General features: G+C 48.4%; 1 protein-coding gene across 1 annotated transcript in view; it reads left to right on the forward strand.

Annotated features, from left to right (window-relative positions):
• NSUN2 (NOP2/Sun RNA methyltransferase 2) overlaps positions 1-25,289 on the forward strand; it is a 1,120,965-nt gene that overhangs the window by 523,966 nt on the left and 571,710 nt on the right. The window contains exons 10-11 of the mRNA XM_069613723.1: positions 3,918-3,991; positions 4,523-4,653. Of these exons, the coding sequence (XP_069469824.1) occupies positions 3,918-3,991; positions 4,523-4,653 (205 nt within the window). The remainder of the gene's footprint in view (positions 1-3,917; positions 3,992-4,522; positions 4,654-25,289) is intronic.

A 25,289-nucleotide genomic window follows, 5' to 3' on the forward strand; every position in this document is an offset into this window, starting at 1 on the left:
CTCACTACTCTGATACGGATGCAACAATTGCAAATGTGGTCTGGGAAAATAAGGTCACGTGACATTTCTTGGGCAGAGCATTCTAGCAAACCAACTGCCTTTGACAACACAAATGGGCTTCTGCTTGTGGGGCACTCATATGTACAATTGGTAAGTTTCTTTTTTTTTTAAACTGTTTATTTTTGAAACAGAGCAGAGTGAATACATTACAAGTAAAATTATCACATGGCATTCAACTTCCCAAGTTCCCCCGTCCTCCCACCCATTCACCCCCCCCACCCGATGTCCCGGATTTCCTATGTTTCTTCCTCCGCTCGGATAGTTTCTGTCCCTTCCAGGATTCTTGCGGCGTTCCGGGGTAAGTGGGTTTAGGGCTGGGAACTTCCTGTTATAGTCTAGAAAGGAAGCCCAGGTTTCCTGGAAGCGATTCAGCGCCCTGGTTCAGGCCGCCGTTACCTTTTCTGCAATCAGGATGTCCCACATTTTCCCTCACCACAGCGCCACAAGCAGACCTTCGGTGGATTTCCATGTGCGAGCCACCACGATTCGCGCTGCCAGCAGGCATCGAGTTATGAGTTTAGCTTTTCTTCCCGATCTGGGGTAGCACCCCGGGACCGGGGCCCCCAGGAGGATAGGCTCCGGTTCGTATGGGTAATATCTCCGAATATGGTTACACACTGTGACCAGAAAAGTTGAACCTTCGGGCACGACCACATGTGGAAAAAGGAGCCTGGTTGTCCACATAGTCTCGAACAGGCGGGGCTCAGGGCCCGGTTTATGTGGTGGAACCTTAGGGGGGGGGGGGGCTAGTACAGTACCAGCGCAGTAACTTTATACGCGCATTCTCTGTTCGTGATGCAGGTGGATGAGTGGATTCGTGACCAGATGTCCATCCAGTTTTGGTCGGTTAGTGCGTGCCCTAGGTCCGCCTCCCACTGTGCCATAGCTCGGGTCTTGGAGCTGTTTGTATAAGGCAGAGATTCTTCCTCGGGTCAGGAGTTCTTGCAAGGTTAGTTCAAGTGAGGAGGGAGTGCGCGCTGCTGCTCGCTGGGTTTGCGGGTGGGTGCACCAGTGTCGAAGCTGAATGTAAGTGAATCTGTCTGCTTCCTTCGGCTGAAAAGCTTCTTTGCATTGTTCAAATGTTCGAGGGTGATCGTCCACGAAAAGTTGGCCCAATAACTCTAGGGCTCCCCTGATTCAATTTTTGAAGTTGTGAGGGTTGGTTCCAGGGGCGAAGGAGGGGTTCATGAACACCGGGGAGTAAGGGCCTAAGCCTTTCGGGATGTTTTTGTGTCACCGCGCCCAGTCCCATGCGTTCAACGTGTTTTTCGTGGAAAGTAGCAGCTCATTCCTGCTCTGTCGGAGCTGAGGTGGAGTGTGCGGGAGAAAACGCAGAGGGAGGGGCAGCCGGGATTGTCCTGTCTCCACCCATATGGGGTGCCCCGAAGTCATTAGCCAGGCGTGGATGTGGGCTAATTGGGCCGCTATCGGGTAATTCTGAAGGTCTGGGACTCCCGGTCCTCCCAGGCGTGCGTTTCCCAGCATCGTTCTGAGGGGGATCCTAGCCTTTTTGCCCTTCCAGAGAAATTGGAGCAGTTTCTTCTAGAGCCCCTGAAGGGCATCCGGCGGAATCGTTACAGGGAGGGCGGAGCATGCATACAGGAATCTGGGGAGAAGGTTCATTTTGCTCGCAGTGATGCACCCCATCAGGGAGATTTCTTGCGTTACCCACCTCTTCAAGTCTCTTTCTAGTTCGCGGAAGAGTGGGGGGGGAGTTTGTTTGATGAACTGCTTTTGGATCTGCTGGGATGTGGACTCCCAAGTAGGGGGATTGACTTCTCTTTCCACTGTACAGGGCATAACGTGGTGAGGGCCTCTCGGTTGCCAGGTGACAGACCGGTCCCAAAAGCCACTAATGCTTGATAGTTAATGGAGAAGCCTGTGACTTTCCCATAGTTGTCTATTTCTGCCAGGGCGTGATGCAGAGAGGGGGTGGGGTCCGCCAGGGTAAGCAAGACCTCTGCGTAAAAGGCTATTTTGTGTTGGGTCGGGCCGATCTGAGGGCCTTTGATGTTAGGGTTGGCTCTGATTCTCTAGGCGAACGGCTCCATCGCCAGGGCAAAGAGCAATGGGGACAACAGGCATCCCTGCCTAATCCCACAAGAGAGCGGGATCGGATCAGTGAGAGCGTCATTGACTCTGAGAATGGTTTTTGGGGCTTGATAGTTCGCTAGGACCATCTTCTGGAAGATGGGCCCGATGTGGAAAGCTTCATGAGTTTGACCCATAAAGGTCCAATCCACCTTGTTGAACGCTTTAACTGCGTCCAGGGCCACCAGCACTAGTTTTTGCTAGGCCATGAGGTCTACCAGGCCCAGGGCTCTGCGGCCATTGTCTCCTGTGGATTTATTGGTGATAAAGTCTGATTGGTCCGGGTGGATTATTTCAGGTAGGATAGACGAGAGGCGGTTGGCCAGGATTTTCGAATAGATATTGGCATCAATGTTCAACAGGGCGATGGGTCTGTACGAGGCTGGGTCTTTGGTGTCTTTTCCCGGCTTGGGCAGCATGATCGTGATGGATTCCGCCATGGAGGGGGTGACAGTGCCTGAGTCCCTGAGTCCCTGAATGAGTTGAAGAGGGCCACCATGGGAGCCACCAGTTGTGGCTGGAAAATTTTGTAGAATCTGGCCAAAAACCCATCGGCCCCAGGCCCCGTGATTTGAGGGACTTCATGACGTCTTCGACTTCCTCACGTGTGATGGGCGCGTCGGTTTATTCGGACTGCGTCCTTCAGGTGGGGTAGAGCTGGGCTGCCTTTTGTAGATATTCCCTTTGTTTGCTTCGGTCTCTAGGTGGGGGGGAGGTCATCACCTGAGCCAGGTAGTCCGCAGCTAGTTGCTGTTTCTCCCGCTCTGCGTAGTGAACCCTACCTTGGCAGTCTCGTAGCCCAATGATTGTGTTCCGCCTTGCCTTGGCTAGTTTGCTCACTAATAGTTCGCTTTATAATTTTTGACGTAGTGAATTTAGGCCAGGAGATGAGCTGCATGTTCGGCATAATGAGCCTCAATTTTGTTGCGAGTGGTGCGGATTTCCCGTTGTCTTTGGGGACCAGCCCTTGAGCTTGTGTTTTTTCGGCTTCTTGTAGCTCTTTTTCGAGGGAAAGGCGGGTTTGGTGCCTGGCTCTGTGGTATGCCGCCCCCTGAGCGGTTGGTTCCCCCCGGCCCACTGCTTTCATGACATCCCATGTGTTCACCGGGGAGCTGTCTTTGTTCCAGTTTTCGCTGAAGAAGTTTTGGATCGTGGAGGCGATTGCATCTCCCAGGGGCATGTCGTTGAGGATTGGGTCAAATGGAGCCCAGCAACGTGGTGGAGGTGGGGTAGCTTGATGGGCTCACTCTTCCAAAGCCACTGGCGCATGATTCGATAGGGTGCGTGTCCCAATCAAGATTTCCTGGACAAAGGACAATATTTGTGGCGACGTCAGGAGGTCAATTCTTTTTAAAATATATTTTTTTAACTTAAGTGACTACTGCAAGTGTGAGATCTGGGAATGATTTGTAGCTTATTCTTTTGGGGAGAATACCATTGTTAGAGAGCTGCAGTTACAGGTAAGTAAAATGTTTGCAGGAGACGGAACCCCTTGGTTACTTGCGACTTACAAAATTCTCCAACATGTTAACTGTAACTGGTTTCCATCTAAGCCGCAACCCCACAAAGAGCCGTGAGAGGCCTTTGAGGTTCAAGCACAAATGTCACAGTGACACTCAGATTCAATCTGACTGATATGATTAATATTCTATTTTGTAAAAATCTTTTTGATTAACACAAATAAAAAAAAGAAAATGTTTACAAGATTTTTTTGATCTTGGTGTATCCATATACATGGTGTGATATATTGATGTGCATTTCTCTAGGTGCCTTGGAGCTTGCTGAAGTCTCTTTAGAGCTGCCTGGTTTGAAGTGGATGCCAGGGATGACCCAGTGGAAGGTAACTGAAGGAATGTTTTTTGTTTTGGTTTGTTCGGGAAGTTTGTTTGAAAACACAGCTAATGGTAACGTGATCAGTCAAATAGAATGAGCCTAGAAACAGTCCACGGTTGGGGCCTTGCCTGTTATGTTCCTGAAGATGCCTCAATTTGGTGCTTTGGATCCCAGATTGTTGTCCTAAAACAACCTTCTAACTCATACGCCTTTGTGTAGGCTATGATTGAATTGTGGTGGGTAACACTTTGCAATTGAAGAACTTGTTTTCAACTTTGTCTTCTGTGTACAGTTGGTTTACTGGTTATTTTTGTAATTAATATCTAATAAAACTAGTGATTGTGATGATGAACACTTTACTGTGACCTGGGTAGTTTCGCTGTAATACATCGAAATGCTTTACCTGAAAAATCCTTTGGATAGACTGCTAAAAAAAAAGTGCTAACACACTTGAAACCAAGACAATCATTGCTGGTATTCTGAAGTTAGATTTCTGTAGTTTAATCTAAACTGTTTCATGGTGCATTTTCTTTAACAGATTATGACTAGAGATGAGCAATGGTTTTCTGACTGGTGCGATGTGCCTCCGAGCAGGCACACTCAAATCCGGCCAACAATGTTTCCACCTAAAGATGCAGAAAAACTGAAGGCATTGCAACTGGAGCGCTGGTAAGTTTATATATGCTGCCAATTTATGTTTTACTGAACAATGGAACCCATTCAAAGGATCTTTGTCTCTTGTCTCTTGCCTTACGCTTACATTTTTATCCATATATTTTGGAGCACTGATCACTACTGGATGGTTCTGAGGTTTTGTCCCAAAAGTAATGCTGTAGAGCGACTAAAGATGAACATGAATAATTCCATGGCACCTACCACTCCCCATGTGTCTGTATTGTGGCTGTCCTCTGCCCTCATGTCTATTTTATCTACCAATTGAGAAATGAACAATGTATGTTTTTTTTCTACATCAAATGTTTAATATTTTCGAACTTTGGGTTATTGGCATTTGCTTAAATTGATTGCATAGTAATTCGTCACCATAAGGCTACTTTGAACAGGAATGGGCGAAAGTCGGGGTGTGTGGAATAAGGAGGAAAATATGTATATTCTTTACCTTCGAAGGGATTGGTTCCTCTGACGTATTCCACATCTGACCGGTAATCACCACAGCTGTGCTGCAGTGATTACCTGTCATAGATCTGGAATACGTCGGCGGAACATTAACTTGTCCATCTCTCCTTCATCATTTCAGGTTCAATGTTTGTATTTCAGCAGAGCCATAAAAATAACGAAGCATCAATAAACACATTAAACATTATGTTCGATAAGTCCATCAAATAAAATGTTCCAGTAAAAGTGTAAAAAGCAGAATTGTTGAATAGCTTATTTGTGCACAAAATTCAATTCATAACGCACACTTAAAAATAGTTTTAAAGTTCATGCATTCAAATTTGAAATTGAATTCATATTGACCACAGTGTCTCAAGATGGTTAAAAATTGAGTAATTTAATTTGTGGTAGTTTTAGGTATCAATCGGGCTTTTTTTTTTTTTTTTTTTTTTTTTTTTTTAGTACCCCTTACTTTGTGGTGCAAAAACAGCAGTTTTAGAAAATGTCTTGTCTTGTTCTATAACAGACAAATGCATTAAAGTATAGGATCCTCCTCCCAAGTAACTCAATGTTTGCACTTGTGTGACTGGCCAGTCTCGGGAGTATAGCTCAGTGGCAATGTGCTCGCCTTGGAAGCAAGATGACGTAGAGCAACACAGGTTTGATCCCCGGGTCCGTGCTTGGAATCCTCTCGGTATTAAGCGCGTTATAAATAATCATATCATCCTTCCAACGGACTTCAAAGTTCTGCAAAGGTAAAATTCCCAGTCTACAGTTGACCATCTTTTTCAAAGATTTGACAAGGGATGTCTATATTTAATAAAAAAGAAAGAAAATACATTTGACATTTGTTGGGCAAGGTTTCTTTTTTTTTGTGCAACTTTCCCTCCATAGTTTTATGGACCTCCCCAAATAGTTTACATTTGTTTTTCGACCTGACATTTTACAGGGAATGAAGCCTTCAGCTTCACTCGCTTGCCATTTTGCTAATTTGATGGGGAAACTATTCAGTCCTTTGGCTTTCAGTACTGGAGAACTAGGTTTCCCTTTTGTCTTTTACTTTTTGTAACGTTTTAACATTTTATACAGCATCTTACAGTGCAGTGGGGATACTTTTGTATCACCCTAGTTTTTTTTACACTTGGGATTTTTGGTTGCTTTTTATGTGCCTAAAGACCAGCTGGCAGCAGCAATCCTATTTGTACCTTTTTTTTTTCTAGTGAGCAGTCTGGTTTACTGCATATGGCTACTAAACTTGTCTAGTGACCTACAATGGCCATACCACGCGATTGCTGCTGCTTGTTTGTCCATAATGTTTGCCCTTCCTGCTTTGCCAGGTATAGGAAATCCCATATAAGGTCATGCACTTGCCTGGGAAAGCTGCTGTTTTTGTATGCTAGTTGTGTGTGTGGTGCTCAGGAAGGAGGTGGGACTGTCTGGTAACACTCCACATCTGTGGTGCCTGAAGGTCTGGGTGCAGGACAGGAGTGAAACCCACAGTGGTCTCTATTTGGACCACTTCTAGCTGTATTCCTTCAGATCAGCGTTGGAGCCAAGAATCCTCTGTAGAAGAACAGCTGACTAAACATCTGAAGCCTCTTGAAGAGGCCAAGCATCCCTTCCTGTGTGTGGCCTGGTACAGCCCTGTTGGTCTGTTTGATCTACAAAGGCCCTGTATGGTGCTTCAATGCCTGGACTGGTGGGACCAATCGGTCTCAATGTGTTCCAGCTGCCTTATGCCGCCCTAAAACTTTGGAAATGTCTCTGGACCACTTAGCTAGCTTGCTAGAAGAATCACTGTTCATAGTTTGCTGCCAGAACTTCGGTGGCTGCCAGCTGGTGGTGCAATTCGCGTTCCCGCTGAATTTCAGCCTCCCAGCTTCAAGGGATCCTGCTCTGGAAGGTCTTCCTGAACCGTGACTGGAAGGATAACTCATCCGTGTGTAGTGACAATTGCTGGAACTTGCCTTCCCCGTCCTAGGAAGTGTGCTAAAGAGTGCTGTACTGGTGGTTTCTGCATTTCTGTCACCAGGAGTTGCACTCTGCTCCCGGATATGACTGGAAGAATCCTTGCATCCGCAGCTCCTGGACACCTCTCATTGGAACCAACGGCAGGAAATGCCACATCCAGCGACCCAAGGCACCCCTTCCCTCCCGCCCCCAGTCGACCCATCTAATCCTCTGGGAAAATTGGAGTCAGGGAGGTAAGTAAACTCAAAGCATTTGTCTCCCCCCCCCGTCCTCAATGGGATAACATTGAGAACAAGTATCTTTGTATCCTTCCATTTCACTACGTTTTCGTCGTCGTACCGGAGCTGTGTAACCTTAAAGATAAGACATTTTTCCTTATCAGTAACTTTGTTGCATCTCAACAATCGCCAACACTAGAACTTTACATGCATCGGATATATTCTGCGGAGAAGCAGCGTGACTTTTGGCCAAACCACTCCACCCACCACGCCTCATGGGGATTGAACTTCCGAAGTTACTTAACAATTCTTGTGACTTGGTTCCATCTTACTGCATCACTTAGCTTATTTAATTTGTCATTGGATGAATTTTAGAACCTATGGTGACTGTATATATGTGTATTGAGTGTTTTGCAATATCACATGCTTGTTGCATTTGTGTGGTTTGGGCTTAGAATAAAGCATTTTTATGCTTTCTTTTCTCAATTGAATTGTGTTCTTCACTGTGTGGACTCATTTGGGACCCCTGACCCCCACTAGCACACTCCTTAGAATAGCCAAGGCTGCTACCTTTAATTTGTTTTTGGCTAACCTCCGAGTTCCCCTGTTCACTAGAACGGCCTCCTGGAAACCCTTGTGTATAGGTGCCATCCAAATGCCAAATAATGGCCTCCTAAAATCTGTCCATCAGGCCAGATTCTAGAAGTCATGTTTTATTTTTCTTATGTAACTTTTTTTTGGTTTTAGTAGCATATAACCAACATAAAGACATTGCTTAACATATCCATAAGATTTGACAAAGAAATAACATGATAATACACCTGGGGGTGTGGCTACAGGCCATGTAGGAAGACGTGTTTCCCGCAGTGCTGCTGCCGATCCTGATATGATCCTAAATGCTATCATGCTAAACGTCATCTAAACTGGCTGAAATTGGAGGCATGGATGCATGAGACCATACCGCCCCACTGGAGCTGCTCGTCGTGTATAGGAGACTGGGAACTCCGAACACAATCAGCAAAGGAAAAAACATCACGGCTCGCAGTAGGAGAAACCAAGATGGCGGCCCGAACACAACAAAGGACTGAGAGACGGACATAAGCCCTTGGACTCAGACGCCGGGGGGGGGGGACTGAGCCAACGAAGAGCATAGCACCCTGAAAGTCTGCCACCCGGAGGGAACAAAGGTGCAGCATCACATGAACTTATGAGCTGACGGAAATGAACGGGTGGCTGGCCAAGTGAACTCGCATTGAACGGGCACATGAATAGATAAAGGAAGACTGCGAGATAGGCACCGTATCACCCCACTGTGCGACGGACGGTGCACCGGGAAGCAGAATGCAACGGACGGTGGCCACAAGCACCAGGCACTGCTCACAGCGCACGGACTGCACACGGGTGCTCTTGGACCTCAGATGCTACCCGCAACGAAGATCGGACACCCTCCTGCCGGAGCCTCCAGATCCAGAGTGTGCAAAAACCTGGGCGAGATACCAACTTCACCGCTCAGTGGGGAGCCCCCACATAAGAAGGTGAGCTTCCCTTGAGAAGCGGAACACAGGCCTGGAGATCCCAATCTGGGAACACCCGCTCCGTGGACCCCACACGAGCACGCAGAGTTCGGGACTTCCTGGCTCCAAGGAGAAAGCCCGACTGCAGATGTGATGCGCAACGGCACACAGGCAGATCCTGATCACGGCACTGCACGGACGGTGCATAAAAGCTAACGCGGACACATGCCACCGAGAAGCCAAGTAGGACAGGGCACTAGACCAGGCTACGAGGCGGAAAGCAGGAAAGCGAGTTGGACACACCAAGGCCGCCTCGTAAGGACAAGCAGCACCAGCTGTTGCTGACAAAGGCCAAGCTAAGGCCCACGTGAGCCACAAAACGATTGATACAGCCCACTGGGTCCCCTGCATAACCCAGACCAACCATACACCTGGATGGGGACCACAAGGGAATGTAGCACACTTCACCTGCCACCTGGATGCAGCCGGGAGGACACAGAGGCTGTTATATAAACACAACATCATATGGGCCAAGAAAAGCCCCACAGATAAAAAGCCCTAGATGAACCACTGGTTCGGAGGCCTTTAACAACCCCTGCACAGTAAGGTTGGGGGGGGGGGGAATTAAAATGAAAAAGGCTCTGAGGGACTGTGATCACCAGGCGCCGAGACACCATACACCAAAGAGCTGAAAGTGGCAGCCTGCGGTGGCAAAAAGACGTAATCAGTGATGGCCGCTGTGGGGCGTTAAGAGGCTGCCAGGTGGCATTGAGTATCGCACAAGGCAACAGTAGACTGGCCCACCGCACAGTCAGTAGGGGGAATATCGAGGACCACCCCCCCCCCACCCCCCGAGACAAAACGGCCCAGATGCACTGTGTAGTCTGATCAGTAACAACTGCACAATAAGCACATTACGAAGACACCTACAGAGGGAGGTGGAGCGCATAGAGACAATCGGGAGTAGACACCTCGGAAGCCACCAGGAGGCCCCTGCAGTGGAGCAATTGTGGTGACAATCGGAGGCGGGTGGACTAGCCAAGACAACACCTACCGCAAGCAGCATAATAAGAGCCCCAGCGGAAGTTATAGGGGTCCACACAAGCCACCCCCAGGAAAGAAGGGAGAGCTACCTAGCATCAGACCAGGCCAAAGGAACACAATGGCATCCAGGCCAAAAGAACACGATGGCGTCCAAACTCCCCAAAACTAAAGGGAAGCAACCTACGATGGAGGAATACACAAAGACCCCACCGCCAGCGGAGGGGGGCCAGAAATAAAGATAAGAACACGCAGCCAGACACTACTCCCACCCGCAACGACCAGCAGATCCTACACGCGACCGTGGACCTGAAGGTGACGGAGACTAAACTGGAGGCAGACACAGCCGAACTCAAAGCAGCGTTGGAACTCAAAGTAGGCGCCGTCCAGGAGGACGTTAACCTCCTTAGACAAGAATTTGCAGAAAATAGCGGAGCGCAGGGATGCACTGGAGGAAGAAATGTCCACAAATACGGTAGCCCGCACATCCCACGCCTCGGAGATCCACGTACTGAAACAGCAAGTGAGCAACTTAAAAAAACAGAGTGGAGGAAGCAAAAGGACGTGCCCGGAGGAGCAACATACGCATAGTGGGCCTCCCAGAAGGAGCCGAAGGCCCCACCCCAACGGACTACGTCGAGACCATGCTTCTTCAGGAAATAGAAGGGGGGGTCACTCAGGGGTTTGCGGTGGAGAGAGCGCACAGAGCCCTTTCAAGAAGATCCCCCCTCCCCTAGGTACCAAACGCGGGAAGGCCTGAGATCCAGGGATGCAGCTGGGCTATAGTTGGGAATGGGAAAGGTGGGGGGAAGGGGAGGGAGTTGGGAGGTGTGCAGTGGTTTTAGTTGGGGAGTTCGGGGGGGTGGGAGGGCCAGTTGTGAGGTTCATGGTTTTATTGGAAGGGGAACAGTCTTAACCCCACGCCAAACAAACTCGGACGAAAGGACAAGGAAGAGGGGGACGGGACAAGTCAGAAAAGACCATGGCTGACCTTAACATCATAACTTGGAACGTCGGAGGCCTCAACAGCTACCTGAAAAGAAATAAGGTAATGACGTATCTGAGAAGGTAGACATAGCCCTATTGCAAGAAACCCACCTCACCAGAGAGAAACAGGAAATGATAAAGAAAAAGTGGAAAGGCACCACTATGGGAGCAACGTACTCGGCGTATGCCAGGGGGGGGGGGGAGTGATCTGGATGGCTCCACATGTGCCCTTCCAGATGCTTCAGGCCGCCGCGGAATTAGACAGGAGGATGGTAGCGATTCAGGGGTTGGTGGAAAACGGAGAACTGTGTATTACAAACACCCCCAACCAAGACACAGTGGTCTACTTTAAAACATTATACAGCAAAATCAGCCCGCTTATGGGAGGCGCGGTCATATGGGGGAGGGGGTTGGACTTAGATTGCATGTTGGACCCCAAAATGAATAGGTCAGACACAAAATTAACTAGGCCCACCCCGGCAGCGAGGACATTACTAGCCGTGCTGAGAGATTTCGGGCTGCACATATGGAGGCAGCAACATCCTACAGATAGGCACTACTCACACTACACCGCCCCGCACAACCTGTGCACGAGATTAGACTACGTGTTCGCCACGCCAGGACATCCCTGGAAAATGACGAGCTCTGATTACAAGGCAAGAATATTATCGGACCACTCCCCACTGGTTCTGGCGTGGAGACACCAGCCTCCCAGAGCCAAAATTCCAACCTGGAGGCTCAGAGCAGAGGCACTGAAGGATTCAGTATTCCGTGAGGACCTAAGGGAGGAGATAATCGGATATTTTGAAAACACAGGAAGTGTAGAGTCTGAGGGAACCTTATGGGAAGCTTTCAAAGTGGTGGTAAGAGGTGTGGCCATATCTAAATAGAAAGGGCTACAAACGGGCATAGAGCGAAAGCTACAGGAGACCGAGCAGAAAATGGAAGAAATTATGAGAAAAGGGGGCACCTCACAGGAGGACGCCAAACAGGCAAGCCAATTACAACAGTCTTGCGAGGGGCTGTGGGAGAGGTTATGTAACTTGAATTACAGAAAATATAAAGGCAACACGTGGGGGGGAGACCGACCCGGGAGGCTCCTAGCATGGCTGTACAACAGTGAGACACCGAGATGGGCCATCAGAGAGATAGCGATAGAGGTGGGGCAGGTCTGGAATAACCAGGAAAGTGTGAATGAGGGATTCCTCAGATTCTATAAACACCTCTATGAAGACCCAGGCGGAACGATAGCGCAGGAGTCCCAAGACTCTAGAAGATAGGCCTGCCCAAACTGAATGAAGAAGACAGGGGGGACATAGACACCCCAATCACCATAGAAGAGCTAGAGGCAGTGGTAGTCCAATTGCCCACTTGTAAGGCCCCGGGGTCAGACGTGCTCCCCAGTGAATTCTACAAAACATACAGGCAAGAGGTGCTCCCCCCGCTGCTGGCAATGTTTAACAAGGCCTTTGAGAGAGGGAGACTGCTGGAATCCCTTAGGGAGGCGCTGGTCATCCCGCTATTAAAACCCGACAAGCCAAGCACGGAGTGCGGGTCGTACAGACCCCTATGCATGCTAAACCTAGACCATGCCACGCCCTACACCTGCAAGCTACTCAGAGCTGGTAAACCGTTCCTCTCTGACAATAGCTGCCTGATCCTGGCTAGAGCTCTAATACTCTCCAGAATAAACTACTGTAATGCCCTATAGAGCGGTGCCAATAAATTTACCATCCAAAAGCTCCAAACACTACAGAATAATGCCCTAAGAGCAGCCCTAGGCATAAACAAGAAAACTCGCATCTCCTCCTTGAGACGCCAACATAAATGGTCATCCACATCTAACAAAATACAACTAAAAACACTCTTTGACCTACAAAGCCCTTAACAACGCAGCCTCCAGTTACCTTATAGATAAACTCCAGAGAAGAACCTCTCTCAGACCCACCAGAACTGGGAATGTTAACTGACCATACCCAAATATAAGCTCACTACTATTGGGGGTAATAGCTTTACTGTAAAGGCAGCTAAATTCTGGAATTCACTGCTTCAGGATCTGAGAGCAGACCAACCTTACCTACATTTCAGGAAAAATGTAATAAAACACATCACCACTGACCCCTAGTCTGTAATCTACTCGGGAGCCTAAGTGTTATATGAAGGACCACACTTCTGGCATATATATCCTTTGTACAGTGTCCATTGTTTATTTTTGTAACTACATTGGCTATTCACCTGCTTTGCCCCTATTTTGTACATTGTGCATATCCTGTAATCATGTAAAAACTGTATATCTCACAACCATGTAAATACTGTATCCTGTGTATATTCGTAACCTTTGTAAGCTTTGCATTTCCATATTGTTGCGCCCTTTTACTCACAAGTCTGGTGTGCCTAACAAATGAATAAACAAACACCAGAATCCGGACTGCGGTGCTGGCGAATAGGCTGAAGAGGGTTATAAACTCATACACCCTGACCAAACAGGATATGTCCCAGGGAGAAGTATATCTGATAACCACAGGAGGCTCCACTACATAATTGAACAAGCGGAGGACGACCCAGGCGAAATAGCAATAGTCTCACTAGACGCAGTAAAAGCGTTCGACTCGGTGAGGTGGCCATGGATGATGGCGGCCTTGAAGGAATACGGGATGGGTCCTGGATATATGCAATGGGTAAAGATGGTGTATAGTTCCCCAATAGCTAGGGTCAAGACGGGAGCGATCATTTTCGAAAAATGGCAACTCAGTAGGGGCACGTGACATGGCTGCCCATGGTCCCCAATGCTATATATCCTGGCACTGGAACTGTTAGCGATCTATTTAAGACAGCAGTACAAAGGAATAGGGGTCCACACTAAGGGGGACCACACCTGATATCCTTGTATGTAGATGACATGTTGCTATACCTGAGGTACCCAGAGGAATTTTTGCACTATATCCTAGAGGTGATGGAGCGCTATGCGACATTGTCGGGCATCGCGGTGAACCCCAAAAAATCATGCATGTTCCCCCTGGGGAGTTCCACAGCAGAGCCTGCCTGTCCTGGAAATAGCCTGGCAGACCAGCACATTGAAATATCTGGGAATTAACATGTACCATAAGGCCCAAGATGAGCATAAATACAACAGAGAGGGCGGTGGAGGGTATTAAGAACAGCATGGGGTTCTGGGCGAAGCTACCCCTAGCTATGGTAGGGAGGGCAGCCTTGCTTAAGATGGTGGTCCTACCCAGACTACTGCACTTCTTCACAAACATCCCCTGTGCGTTGCCCAAATGTTTCTTCACCAAACTCCAGAGCATGTGTAGAAGCTTCCTGTGGCATAACTCCAGAAACAAAGTAGCCCTGTGGAAACTACAGAATACGTACGATAAGGGGGGAATAAAGCTACCGAACTTTGAAATGTATCACTTGGCAGGGCAGCTACAGTACGTGATAAGGTGGCTGTCGGAAGAGGAGACGGCAGAATCAAGATTGTTGAGAAGGGAATGCGACCCCTACTTCCTAAAAGAAATGATATGGCTGCCCAAACCAGAGTTGTATGGGAGGTCGAGGCTGTTGGAACTGGGCTGGAAGACATGGCGCAGGGCATGCAGGGCAGTGGGAAGCCCAGCCACATACTCCCCACAGGCGCCTCTGGTGGCGCCATGCGGGGCAGATGAACAACTGAGGAAAGTGATCCGTAAACACTGGCAAATGGCGGGCCTGGGAGACGTATGGCAGGAGGGGAAGCCACAGGACTTCCAAACGTTAGCGGATGAAACGGGGTTGCACCCGGGGCAATACATCACCTACACTAGAATACTTAAACGGGTGAAAGAGAGGTGGTCCGAAATGGCACTAGCAGAACAACCAGACGCTGCCATAGAAACAATGTACGACATCTCGGAGGGAGGGCACGAGGTATCCCGGATCTACGAACTGGTAATGTCGAGAGTGGGAATGGAACTGCTCCAGTTGAGGCGAGATTGGGAGGAGGAGGCAGGGATACCAATGAGAGACGGGCAGTGGGAAAGGGCCCAAAGATACCATAAAAAGGTGTCCAGGAATGCGAGACTGCAGCAGATACAACTATACATTACCCACAGAGCGTACATGACCCCCCAAAGGACCGCTAGATTCGGGGGTGCTGAAGTACAAAAATGTCCCAAGTGTGGGGGGGTGGACGCAGGGATGATCCATATGTTATAGGTGTGCCCGGAGTTTGGGAAATTTTGGGAACGAGTCAGCCAGCGCCTGTCTGATAAAGGAATCCAGCTAGACGTGGAATCGGTGTGGGTGTGCATGCTAGGGGGGGTTACAAGACCACGCAATCTGAAACATGTCGGTAAACTCCGGGGCCTGGCATACATTCTGGCAAAGCGGAGAATAGCCATGGGCTGGAAAGCAGCCCACAGACCCAGGCTAGAGGCATGGTGGAATGACCTTTTGAAATGGGCAGACGCTGAGACAACGGCATGGTACGAGGCAGCCAATAGAGGAGAATATGGGGAAGCGGGCTCTCTTATGGCTTGGAGACAAATGGTAGCCACATTGTCAGGATCCTCACAGAAGGACTCGGTGAATATATGTCCGAGAATGACGAAGGGGACTGGCCCCATAGAAGGTAACCCAAGAGTTGAGGTGCAATCCCGAGTTAAAGGGGGGGTGGAGGGAAGACAGCAATGACATTTGCAAATGTTTGTACGAAGATTTGTACACAAAATGCTGAGTTGGATGGTTAATTTTTTGTTTTGTAAAATAAAAACCAATAAAAATTGTTTTAAAAAAAAGTTTATACACGATTTCTTTGCATCCAAAGGAACTGACCCTCAACCCCACCTAGCCAGTGCCCACCTCCCACTTAAGCTTCCCCCAAGCCCCCCCTCCCATTTGCCCCAAAGGTTCACAGATTTCCCCGGACAACCCCGTGCGTTATGCACCTGTCGTTCCAGGGCCATACACATGTCCACCTCTGCTGTCGATCGGCTGGTCTCTGGGCTGTACCGGGGCACCACAAAGCCACAGACAGGAACAGTTTCTCATAGTTGGTGAAACCCACCTCGCCCCAAATCCGGAACAGCACACATTTTGGGTCTCTGGGGACCTCCGATCCCAAAACTGCCGTTAGCCAGTCAGTATGCTTTTCCCAGAAAGTCTGCACTTGTGTACACCCACACAGTATATGGAAACCTGTACCTCCTAGTCTCCCGTACTGCACAGTTGTCAAGGCCAACACCACATGGTACAGGGTTGAGGTGACCTTTGTCTCTATTCATGCCCAAAGTAGATTGGCCTCTTAGGGGAATCTCTGCAGTATCTCCTGCAGGTCTGGGCTGCCCGAGGAGTACTATTACAAGCAAGGCAGACCAATCGTTTTCCCCCCCGCCCCCTGTCCCCCTCCCACACTGACCCCTGTAGGCAGTGCTCCAGATCAGATTTTGGCACGAGAGTATTTTACTCCCACTTTAAACATTTTGAGAGTAAAAATGTGTTTCCTCCTTTGCATAAGATTAAAGTGTCTGACAACTATCCAATTTGTGTGCAAAATTAAAACTTAGAAAACATCAGTGTCAAAAAATGCATACTGCCCAGAGTCCTCTTCATTATACTTGTACACTAAAAGTCTGTTAAGAACTACTACAGATGCCAGCTAGTTTCATCATAAATCGAGTCCCTCGCTCTACCAGCATCACATCTCTGCCTCGTGGGCCTACTGTTGCTGCCTGGCACAACTTGCCTGACAGACACTCCATGTTTTTTCTTCCATCTATCCTTCCCTTTGCTCCGCCTCTCACTTTCTGATTCTCTGCCTCTTACCCTTGAGTGTTGCTATGCTACGTTTTGCGGTCTGCTGCTCTGTCTCTCCCCTCTCTGCACTCTATTATTGCCGTTTCCCTCCTATATCTTGTATATCGTTTGATATAACGCCTCTTCCTCTTTCTTGCATGTCATTACTCTGGCTATATCTGTTTTTTTATTTTCTCTGTTGTAATTGCTACTCCTTGATTACCAGCACGATATGCCGTTACAAGTATAAGAGCACAGATGAGATGTGTGTTTTGAGCTATTACAGGTATAGCAAGCAGCCCTGATGGAATGTGTCTGTTCTCAGCCATTACAAGTATAGTAGCCCTCATGGGATATGTGTTCTAAATCACTTAACATTTAGTAGTCCATTTATCAAAAGCTGTCTGCTCCGTTACAATTGAATGTTACCTGCATCTTAACCACATACCTGTGCAGACGCATTAACTCGCCTATCAACAGGATTTGAACTAACATGTTACACAATGATTGCTACAGCAGGGTTATTGACCCACTGAGCTATCTTTCTCAAAAGGCTGTGTTGACTCTGAAAGGCACATAGGGTTAGGGCACTAGCAGTTCCATGTGAGACATAACTGGCTTGTCAAAACCTCTCAGCCTCAGAGTATCCTACATGAGTTAGGGGATTCATAATGTGGCTTTGAAATGTGGTAGATTTTTGGCAATGGGACTCAGTAATCGGATATGGGAGAAGCCGAGGTTTTTTTATAAGCATAAGAGCAATTAGGAGTGATTGAAGTATGACAGTAGAGCCATTGTCTGTCTTCGCCAGTGTGTATCACACCAGCTCAGGAGGATTGTGGAAAGGATCAACGTGAAAACACCATTTTTTTTTTTACTGTGAGGTTGAAAATCTTGCATATAAAACACTATTTTCTGTATTTTTAATGCCGGGGAAGACCCATCCCCCCCCCCACCTGCAGCCCTCCCAACTCCCCCCACATCCCCTCTCCACTATATTAAATACCCAACCTCCCCACCCATCTATTTTTTGGGAGAAATTTGTTTTCCATGCAAGGGTTTCTATTTTGTAGTAATCATATTCAATATTTTGTAGTAATGCAGATGGGAAGAGCTCACACTGTTCTTGCTCAGTACTTTAGCTTGCTGCAGAAAATACCAACACATGTTCCTGCTTGGTCATTACAGCAGCTCTGACAAATTCAGGTACTGTCCCAAAATATAGCAGTCCTGCTAAGAAATAAGAGCATGATGCAATCAGCCCTGCTCTGAATAATTGGCATTGTGCCATTACGTGCGTATAGCAGCTCTGCTGATGAATTAGGCTAATTTGCCCAACTATACAGCAGTCCTGTTGAGAGGTACCGGTACAACCTGTGCTACTGAAAATATATACAGCACTGCTTTTACTGCTAGTGAAGTCCAGACCACATGCCCAGCTATTCCTTGCTCTCAAAGACAACAAACTATGTACAGTGCCCTTTCATGCATGTGCATGCACGCAAACACATGCAATATTAAGCCTTAAAAACATCTTCATATAGAACACCAAAGTCTTTCCTTCTCACAAATGCCAAACGGCTGCTTGCTGGGAAGCTCTCCTAAAACTTCGACATGAAGAACCCCAAGCAATTAAATGCAATTGATGTGCTTCTGTGATGAAAAGTAAGTGTGAAATAACCATTAAAACAGAGGAAAAGTATGCAAAAATGCCATCCTAGTTTAAGACCATTTTCATTTTACACAATGATACATGTGTCCTTAAGAAATGCGAAAACCAGGTTAAAAAATGCTTTAATAACACTGTAACCTACAAAATGCAGGCAGTTGAACAAAGTGAACAAAACACAAATTCCCCTTCTACATTACTTGGAAAGTATTATCTTGATGGAATTACAGTTGATTCTTTCAAGGAACTGTGTGGATTTCTAAAGTAAAGCGTGGATTTGCAAGCTGTTGCTGGCCAGTCTGTCACTAGTGAACTCCATGATTTATGGGGGTGGTGCTATAAATAGCCTGTGTAAGCTGTGGCAAGGAATAATTAAAAGGGCCCTGTTGACTAGATTTCTGTGTATAAAAAAAGGCCCATACGCACCTTATCTGGAAGGTTAGCTGTATGGTTCTGAGAGCTATGCGCACCCGTTTAACAACCCTCCCTCCTACCCCCCACTGAAGCCCCCTGAGGACCCTCCAATATTTTTTGAAAGACTAGGCCAGTAATCGGAAGTAGGGCATTCTGCAATATGTATAGAAAAAATGTGGGCAAAAACATCTGAGCAGCCTTGCCCAGTAAGTTCAATGGAAGGGTCCGCCTGTGGGTGGTAGCGAGTCTAAACTTCTCCATTATTGGGCATAGATTTAGTCTAATAGTCTTTAGTCCTAGTATTTGAATCCTGTTGTCGACACTTGGTACGGGCAGGCCTGTGGAATTGCTTTATCGCCATCTTGCAAAGGAAAATAAACAGACTTCTGCCCGTTGACTTCGAGACTGCTGAATCCCTGGTATTCTTGCAGGATTCGGTTCACCATATGGCATCGGCTTGGCGGATCCACATCTAGATAAGCAGGTCATCAGCAAAGATGGAGACCCGTTCTTCCCCTCCCCATGGCCGTCGATACCCCACCCAGTCCTGACTGGACCTTAGCTCCACCGATCGTGGCTCCACTACCAATGTGAAGAATAAAGAAGGGTGGCATCCCTTACCCTTCTCATGCCCCTAGGGAAATGGTTGTGGGGAGATACCATTAACCCTTCCACTGTCAGCGCATTATATAACGAGCCTACCTAACTTCGGTAAATCCCTGAACCCCATGCGTTGCATTCTGTCCCACAGCGAGTCCCAGTACACTGAATCGAATGCTTTCTCAAAATCGAATGATAGTAAGGCCAGGGGTCCCTTGATATTGGAGGCATGGTCCATAGCCAAATGCTCCCTGCGAATATTCATGCGGGTGGTTTTTGATGGTAAAAACCCACATTGTTCCAGGTGCCCAATAACCCCTAGTAGGCGATTGGCTAGGATCCTCGCTAAAACTTTTGCTACCCCATTTATGAGCGAAATTGGCCTATAGGAGGCGCAGTATTCTGGCGATTTCCCTGGTCTAGGAAGCACTACTAAACGCGCTACCCTTAAATCATCAGGCAGTATCCCATCCTGCTTGATTTGCTGGAACCCACCACCACTTCCGCATATCTGTTCCAAACCTCCACTGGGTAGCCATTCGGCCCCCATGACTTCCCACACTGGAGCTTGGACATGGCTGCAGCGATCTCCTCCGATATGTCTGCCTCCAGATCCGCTCTCTGTTGAGCCGTCAACTGTGGCAAGACCTCTGAATCTATCACCCTTGCTCTGTCTGCCCGAGATAAGACCCCCCCCCTATCCAGTATAAGGCCTTGTAGTATTTCGCAAATGCCTGTGCAATCTCTGCACCCTTTGTGTCAGTCAGCAGTATCCGCACATGGTTGCTGCCCTGTTCCCTTCTTTCCAGCCACGCCAACATCTTTCCCGCCTTATCCACCACTTCAGAAATCTGGCTCCTTCTATGCCAATGTGCCTGTTATGCACCATCTAATCCACATTTTTAAGCGTTTCCTGTGCAGTCTACAGCTGCAGCAATGTCGCTCCAGTTCTTGAGTCGGCGAACTCTGCCTTCTCCACTAAACATTCTGCTTCCTTCACTGCCAGTGTATGTCGCTTGCGCCATGCTTTCACCCGAGAGATCACCTCCCCCCAGATGACCGCCTTGAAACCACCACCACCACCCCCCTACCCCCCACCTCCCAGACAATAACTGGGCTGTTCAGAGCCCTCATTGATGGTACAATTCCTGGGCAGTTTGCAGTAAAGCCTCTGAGCCTTCATGGAAACGCAAGTAATACGAATGTAGCCTCAATGTGGGTGGCGGTGCTATGCGGCCACTCTTTAGTACCATGGATAGTAGCGAGTGGTCCGAAATCCCCCTGGTTGTAAACATTGCAGATGGTAGTCTATGGCTGTCCCCTTGGGGAGTGAAGAAATAGTCCAACCTGGACATGGAGGAGTGAGCCCCCGAGAGAAACAAGAATCCCCTTCTCCTTTGTGCAAACTCCTCCATGCATCCATCCAACCCATAGCTGTAGCAAATGCACCCAATTAGGTAGGCACATCTGGGTACCTTCTACCCACCCGAGACCTGTCCAGGCCCGTGTTCCCGACATCATTACAGTCTCCTCCCAGCACCCACATATTTGTATTTTCTGTCTGCGCCTCTACTATTAGTTACTGCAGATCGCTAAGCAGCTCCTGTGTTAACAGCATAGGTGCGTACACCACCACCATACCCCAAATGGGCCCCCACAATTCCGCATGTATTGGTACAAATCGCCCCCTAGTGTCCAATCTTACCTTGATGAGGGAAAATGGCATTTGCTTGTGTATTAAAATCATAGCACCCCATGATCCCATGGTAAAACCTGCACGGAAGGCAGTCCAATAATTAGATCTGGCAAAAAACCCTGCAGTGCTCCCCTGCCAAATGCATCTCTGTAAGAGGTAAAATCAGGCAAGTCCCTATTTAGAAACTGAAGGACTAACCTCTGCTTTATTCTGCAACAGAGCCCATTGGCATTCCATGTTAAAAACATGACCCCTTTATCCTGTAATTCCCTCTGCTAGCCATACACCCGTTCCCACAGGGCCCCCATGCTCCTTTGGGAGCCGAGTATGAAGCCCCAATCATTCTTGTAATTTCTCCCCAGCCAAGCAATATGAACCGACCTTAACCTAACTAGAACAGGCAACTGCCCAAAAATAATCCCCTTCTTGCCCCTCCCTGTACTACTTCTCCAACTGAAGCACCTGTCGTCCTGGGCACGTGCGAAACCTGCACACGCCAAATAACTAAACCATGAGCGGCGGAGCATCCGCTGGTATAGCAACAAACCAACCTGGGCCCTGTCCCAGACCACCTATGATCCAGAGGCCGATTTCATTAAAGTTAATATAATTGGAACGTTTCCCAACTGCGCCGGCTTCCAGGGCCACCTGTCGGCTACAGCCCATTCATCCTCCCCACAGCCTGTGGTCCTGTCACTGTGCTCCACGTGCGTCCGTTCCAGCAAAAATAGCGTAGCGGACGAGGGCACTGCCTCTGTCGCCGATAGCTGCGTCGCCTTCCGCGAGGTGCGTACGTTTGCTGCCTAAATGTTGGTTTCATACCACTTCCATGCCTCCTGTGACCCTCCACTTTCTCCGACAACCCCAGAATATAGAGGTTATTGCACCTTGATCTCCCCTCTGCTTTCAAAGACCTTGAGATTCTGGGATACCAGTTCATTGTTTTTCCATCTTTACCGCATCCTCTTGTGTCTGATATCCACTGCTCTGCCTCTCCCACCTTCGAAGACAGCTTGATGATGTCCGACCCAAAAAGGAGACCTCTGAAGCCAGCCCATTTATTTAGTTTTCCACTGAGGACCGGGACTCGGAAATGGCCCCCTTAATATCACTTGGTGAGATGGGCGGCCCCGAGTCAGATTCTCAATGCTAGTGGCTGCCACGCTGCAGTGGGAGGCTGCACTGCAGCGTTGTTGCTGACAGCAAGTTGGTCAATTTTGCTCTGCTATGAGGCCTTCTTGCCTTTCTCTTTTGCAATGTTTTGGTCTGGGGGTGACTCTCCCTGGCTGTGCACTCCCCAGTCCCTCACCCACCCTTGAATAGCGGGCTCTGGATACGTCGCTGCTTGTGCAGGCCCCCTCGCACACTTGGGCCCCACTTCATCCACTGTTATGGCGGCGCTTCACTCCCTCCCTGGGCTCCTGCTGCTGCATCTCCCCTTCTTGCTCCCAATCCAGTTGAGGTTGGCATTCACTCCAACTCCAGTTGCCCGCAGAGGGCGCCTCTGATGCTGCCCCGGCTTCAAAGCTAGGATCTGCTGCCCCACTCCTCTCTGCTGGTCCCCTTCCCTGAGGCCGTGGTCTGCAGTGTCCTCGCTTCAGACAGGGATATTTGCCCCCTCTGTGTGTGCTTTCATACACCACCGGGGCCCTCTGCTCATCCTACAAGCAGTGGGCCTGCCCCACTGAACAGCGTCTAACAGCAAAGGTGCCGTGCCAGACACGCCTGTCAACTCTGGAGCTCCACTGTCCCCTGTGCACTCATTTATTATATGAATGCAGCCCCTTGGCACTGTTGGTTCCACCAGGCTCAGGGCCCAGGTGAACTCCCACTTCACCGGTGGCTCCTGGTCACAACAAATGGGTCCTCCTTGGCTCTGGTCCCAATCCGCTCAGTTGGAGGGGAGAATCCACCATTGCAGCCGAGCAGCATGGTGCATGTTACTATGTGGTGTGCCGCTTCCTGCACCTGCTCAAGCCTGCTGTTGCTCAGATGGACCATAACATGAAGTGCATTTCCCCGCGCTGCTCTTGCTCACCACCAGGCACCAGACCTTCTGGTTGTCTGCTGAAGGGGTCTCAGACCGTCATTCAACGCCAGGCTCTGGGCTTTCTTGCTTTCCCCTCAGGGAGACTCTGCCGGCAGATGATTTTTTTAAAAATGTGTTTATTGGTTTAAAAACATGAGGTAAACAAGAAAAAAAATATATCATTAGCGATTGGTCAAGCATATCAAGGGACCAGAAGTCACGAGATCTCTTAGTGCCGAGTGTCCTGAGCATGGCTTCCAAATCATTTTGGTACATGGTGTGTCTGTGGTTTTGTAGCCATGATTTATAGATCTTTGCTTCCTTTTGCCAGTTCAGCCAGGCCTTTTCCATTTTATGGGTCATTGCAGATCTTTTCAGTTTTCTCACCAGTCTTCTTTTTTTGGCCAAAGTCTTGTCGTAGACGTGGTTGAGCTTGGTGGTGGGCATTCTCCCTCCTTTCTTCGCCACCTTTTATTTTAGCAGAGAAGGCAAGTAGTTGGGTTGTGCCGCTTCTGCAAGTGGCAGGATTGTTTGATGTCTCTTCTGTATTTATCAGAAATGTCTTTGATGTTTGCAGCTGTCAGTCGTAGCTGGGTTTGTTGGTTGTTGACTTCCATGGATTGCTTTTACATTTTACGGTTGGGGCGGGCTTTTGCCCACGACATTGAGGGAAGGTTGTGATCACGGATTCTATGTACGGTAGCAGGCTGTGTGAGATGAAGAAATAATTGAGAATTGCTCTGGAGTTACGTGCTCCCATGTTAGTATTGTTGGTTCCCAAGGTTTCAGCCATGCCACATTGTGAAAGTTGTGAAAGTTCATTAAAGTCAGCTACGCTGTTCCTCTTTCTTCTGCCGCGGTGTGGGTGTCCTGGGTGTTGGAGTTGCTGGAGACGTATGTGCACTTGGTGTTTAAATCTGCACATAGGATTGTGTGCGTGGTATTAAGGTCTACACAGATGTTATCGATGACGTCCGCCACTGAATTACAGAAGTTTACCGTTGATATTTTCTGTGGGTTCCAGTATAGGTTTATTATAGCCAACTGTGACATGGTCCAGACTCGGGAGCTAGGGTCTTGATGGGTCCATGAGTTTTGGACTGCTAGAATTCCGTTTGCTTCTACTAGTTTTTTAATGACCTTAATTCCTGATCCCAATCGAGTCGCCAGGAGGAGGCCGTATGAGGGACGCCCAAACATGCTTTTAGAGGCTTGTGATATCTCTATCGCGAAACCATCGTGTGGTCTTCTCCACTAGCCAGGTTTCTTGGAGGCATAAGATGTCAAAAGCCCCAACGCCTTGTTTTCTGGGTTGGTTAAGTGGGCGTGGCCTCTGGTGTTCCATGAGGCCATTGTCAGTCCATTTTTGGCGGTGTCTTGTGGATCGAGCTGTGTCTTCAACTCTAGCATATGGTCAGGTTTTGGTTGCTATCTTCCTGAGTTTGTGGTTAGTGCTGCTTGCAGTCATTTCCATGGGCCCCTTGGAGTTCTTTTTTTCTGTTTGATCTGGCGATTTGTCTCTATGCCTGGTGCTCTTTTTGTCAGCCTGTGCAGGTATTCTTGGTGCCTCCAGGGTGGTTCGATTTAGTGGAGTTTCTTGCGAGTTTATGAATCTGTTATGTTCATAGGTCTTGCTTTGTCTTTCGCTTCTTTTTGTTTCGATGTGGTTCCTCTCGCAGATATTGGCAGATGCCCATCTTTATTGGTGGTATCTCTGCGGTCTTTGGTAAGTGTTCTCGCGGGCGGTCCACTTAGTCTCATGCCGCTTGTTATATAGTTCTTGAGTTTTTGATATGTAGTGAGGTTTGTGTTCCTGATTGTCCTTATGTATGGTTTTGCGGTTTGCTTGATGTAGCGTCGGAATTTCTGTCAGAAGAAAGCTGGTGCGTTTGAGGTCGTTAAACACCTCCAGCGAGACGTCTTGTATTGCCTGGGCTTTGATGTGCAGGTAAGCTTTTGCTTTTTGGTCTGTCGTACGGCTTGATTAGGGGGAAGTCCTCCGTTCTCAGACTTCAGTGTGTCTATTTTGCTTAGAATTATCAGCACCGATTTTCTATTTAGAATCATGTAGTTACCTCTGCATGATGCTTGTTCCAGTTTAAAAACACGAGCACCCCTTGTTTGTTTTTCTGCCCGCTTTGTCTGCGCACAGCGTTGGTTAGCCGATGGGACCTCCCGTTGTTGGTCATTTCGCCTTTTCGGGGAGTCTACTGGGTTGCTTGCTTTAACACTGGCGGATGGCAAGTTTGTTGTTTGTGCCACAGCTGTTAGAGCACTTTGG

The sequence above is a fragment of the Ambystoma mexicanum genome, chromosome 5p, assembly GCF_040938575.1.
Source record: "Ambystoma mexicanum isolate Mex_15411 chromosome 5p, UKY_AmexF1_1, whole genome shotgun sequence".
Classification (NCBI taxonomy): Eukaryota; Metazoa; Chordata; class Amphibia; order Caudata; family Ambystomatidae; genus Ambystoma; species Ambystoma mexicanum.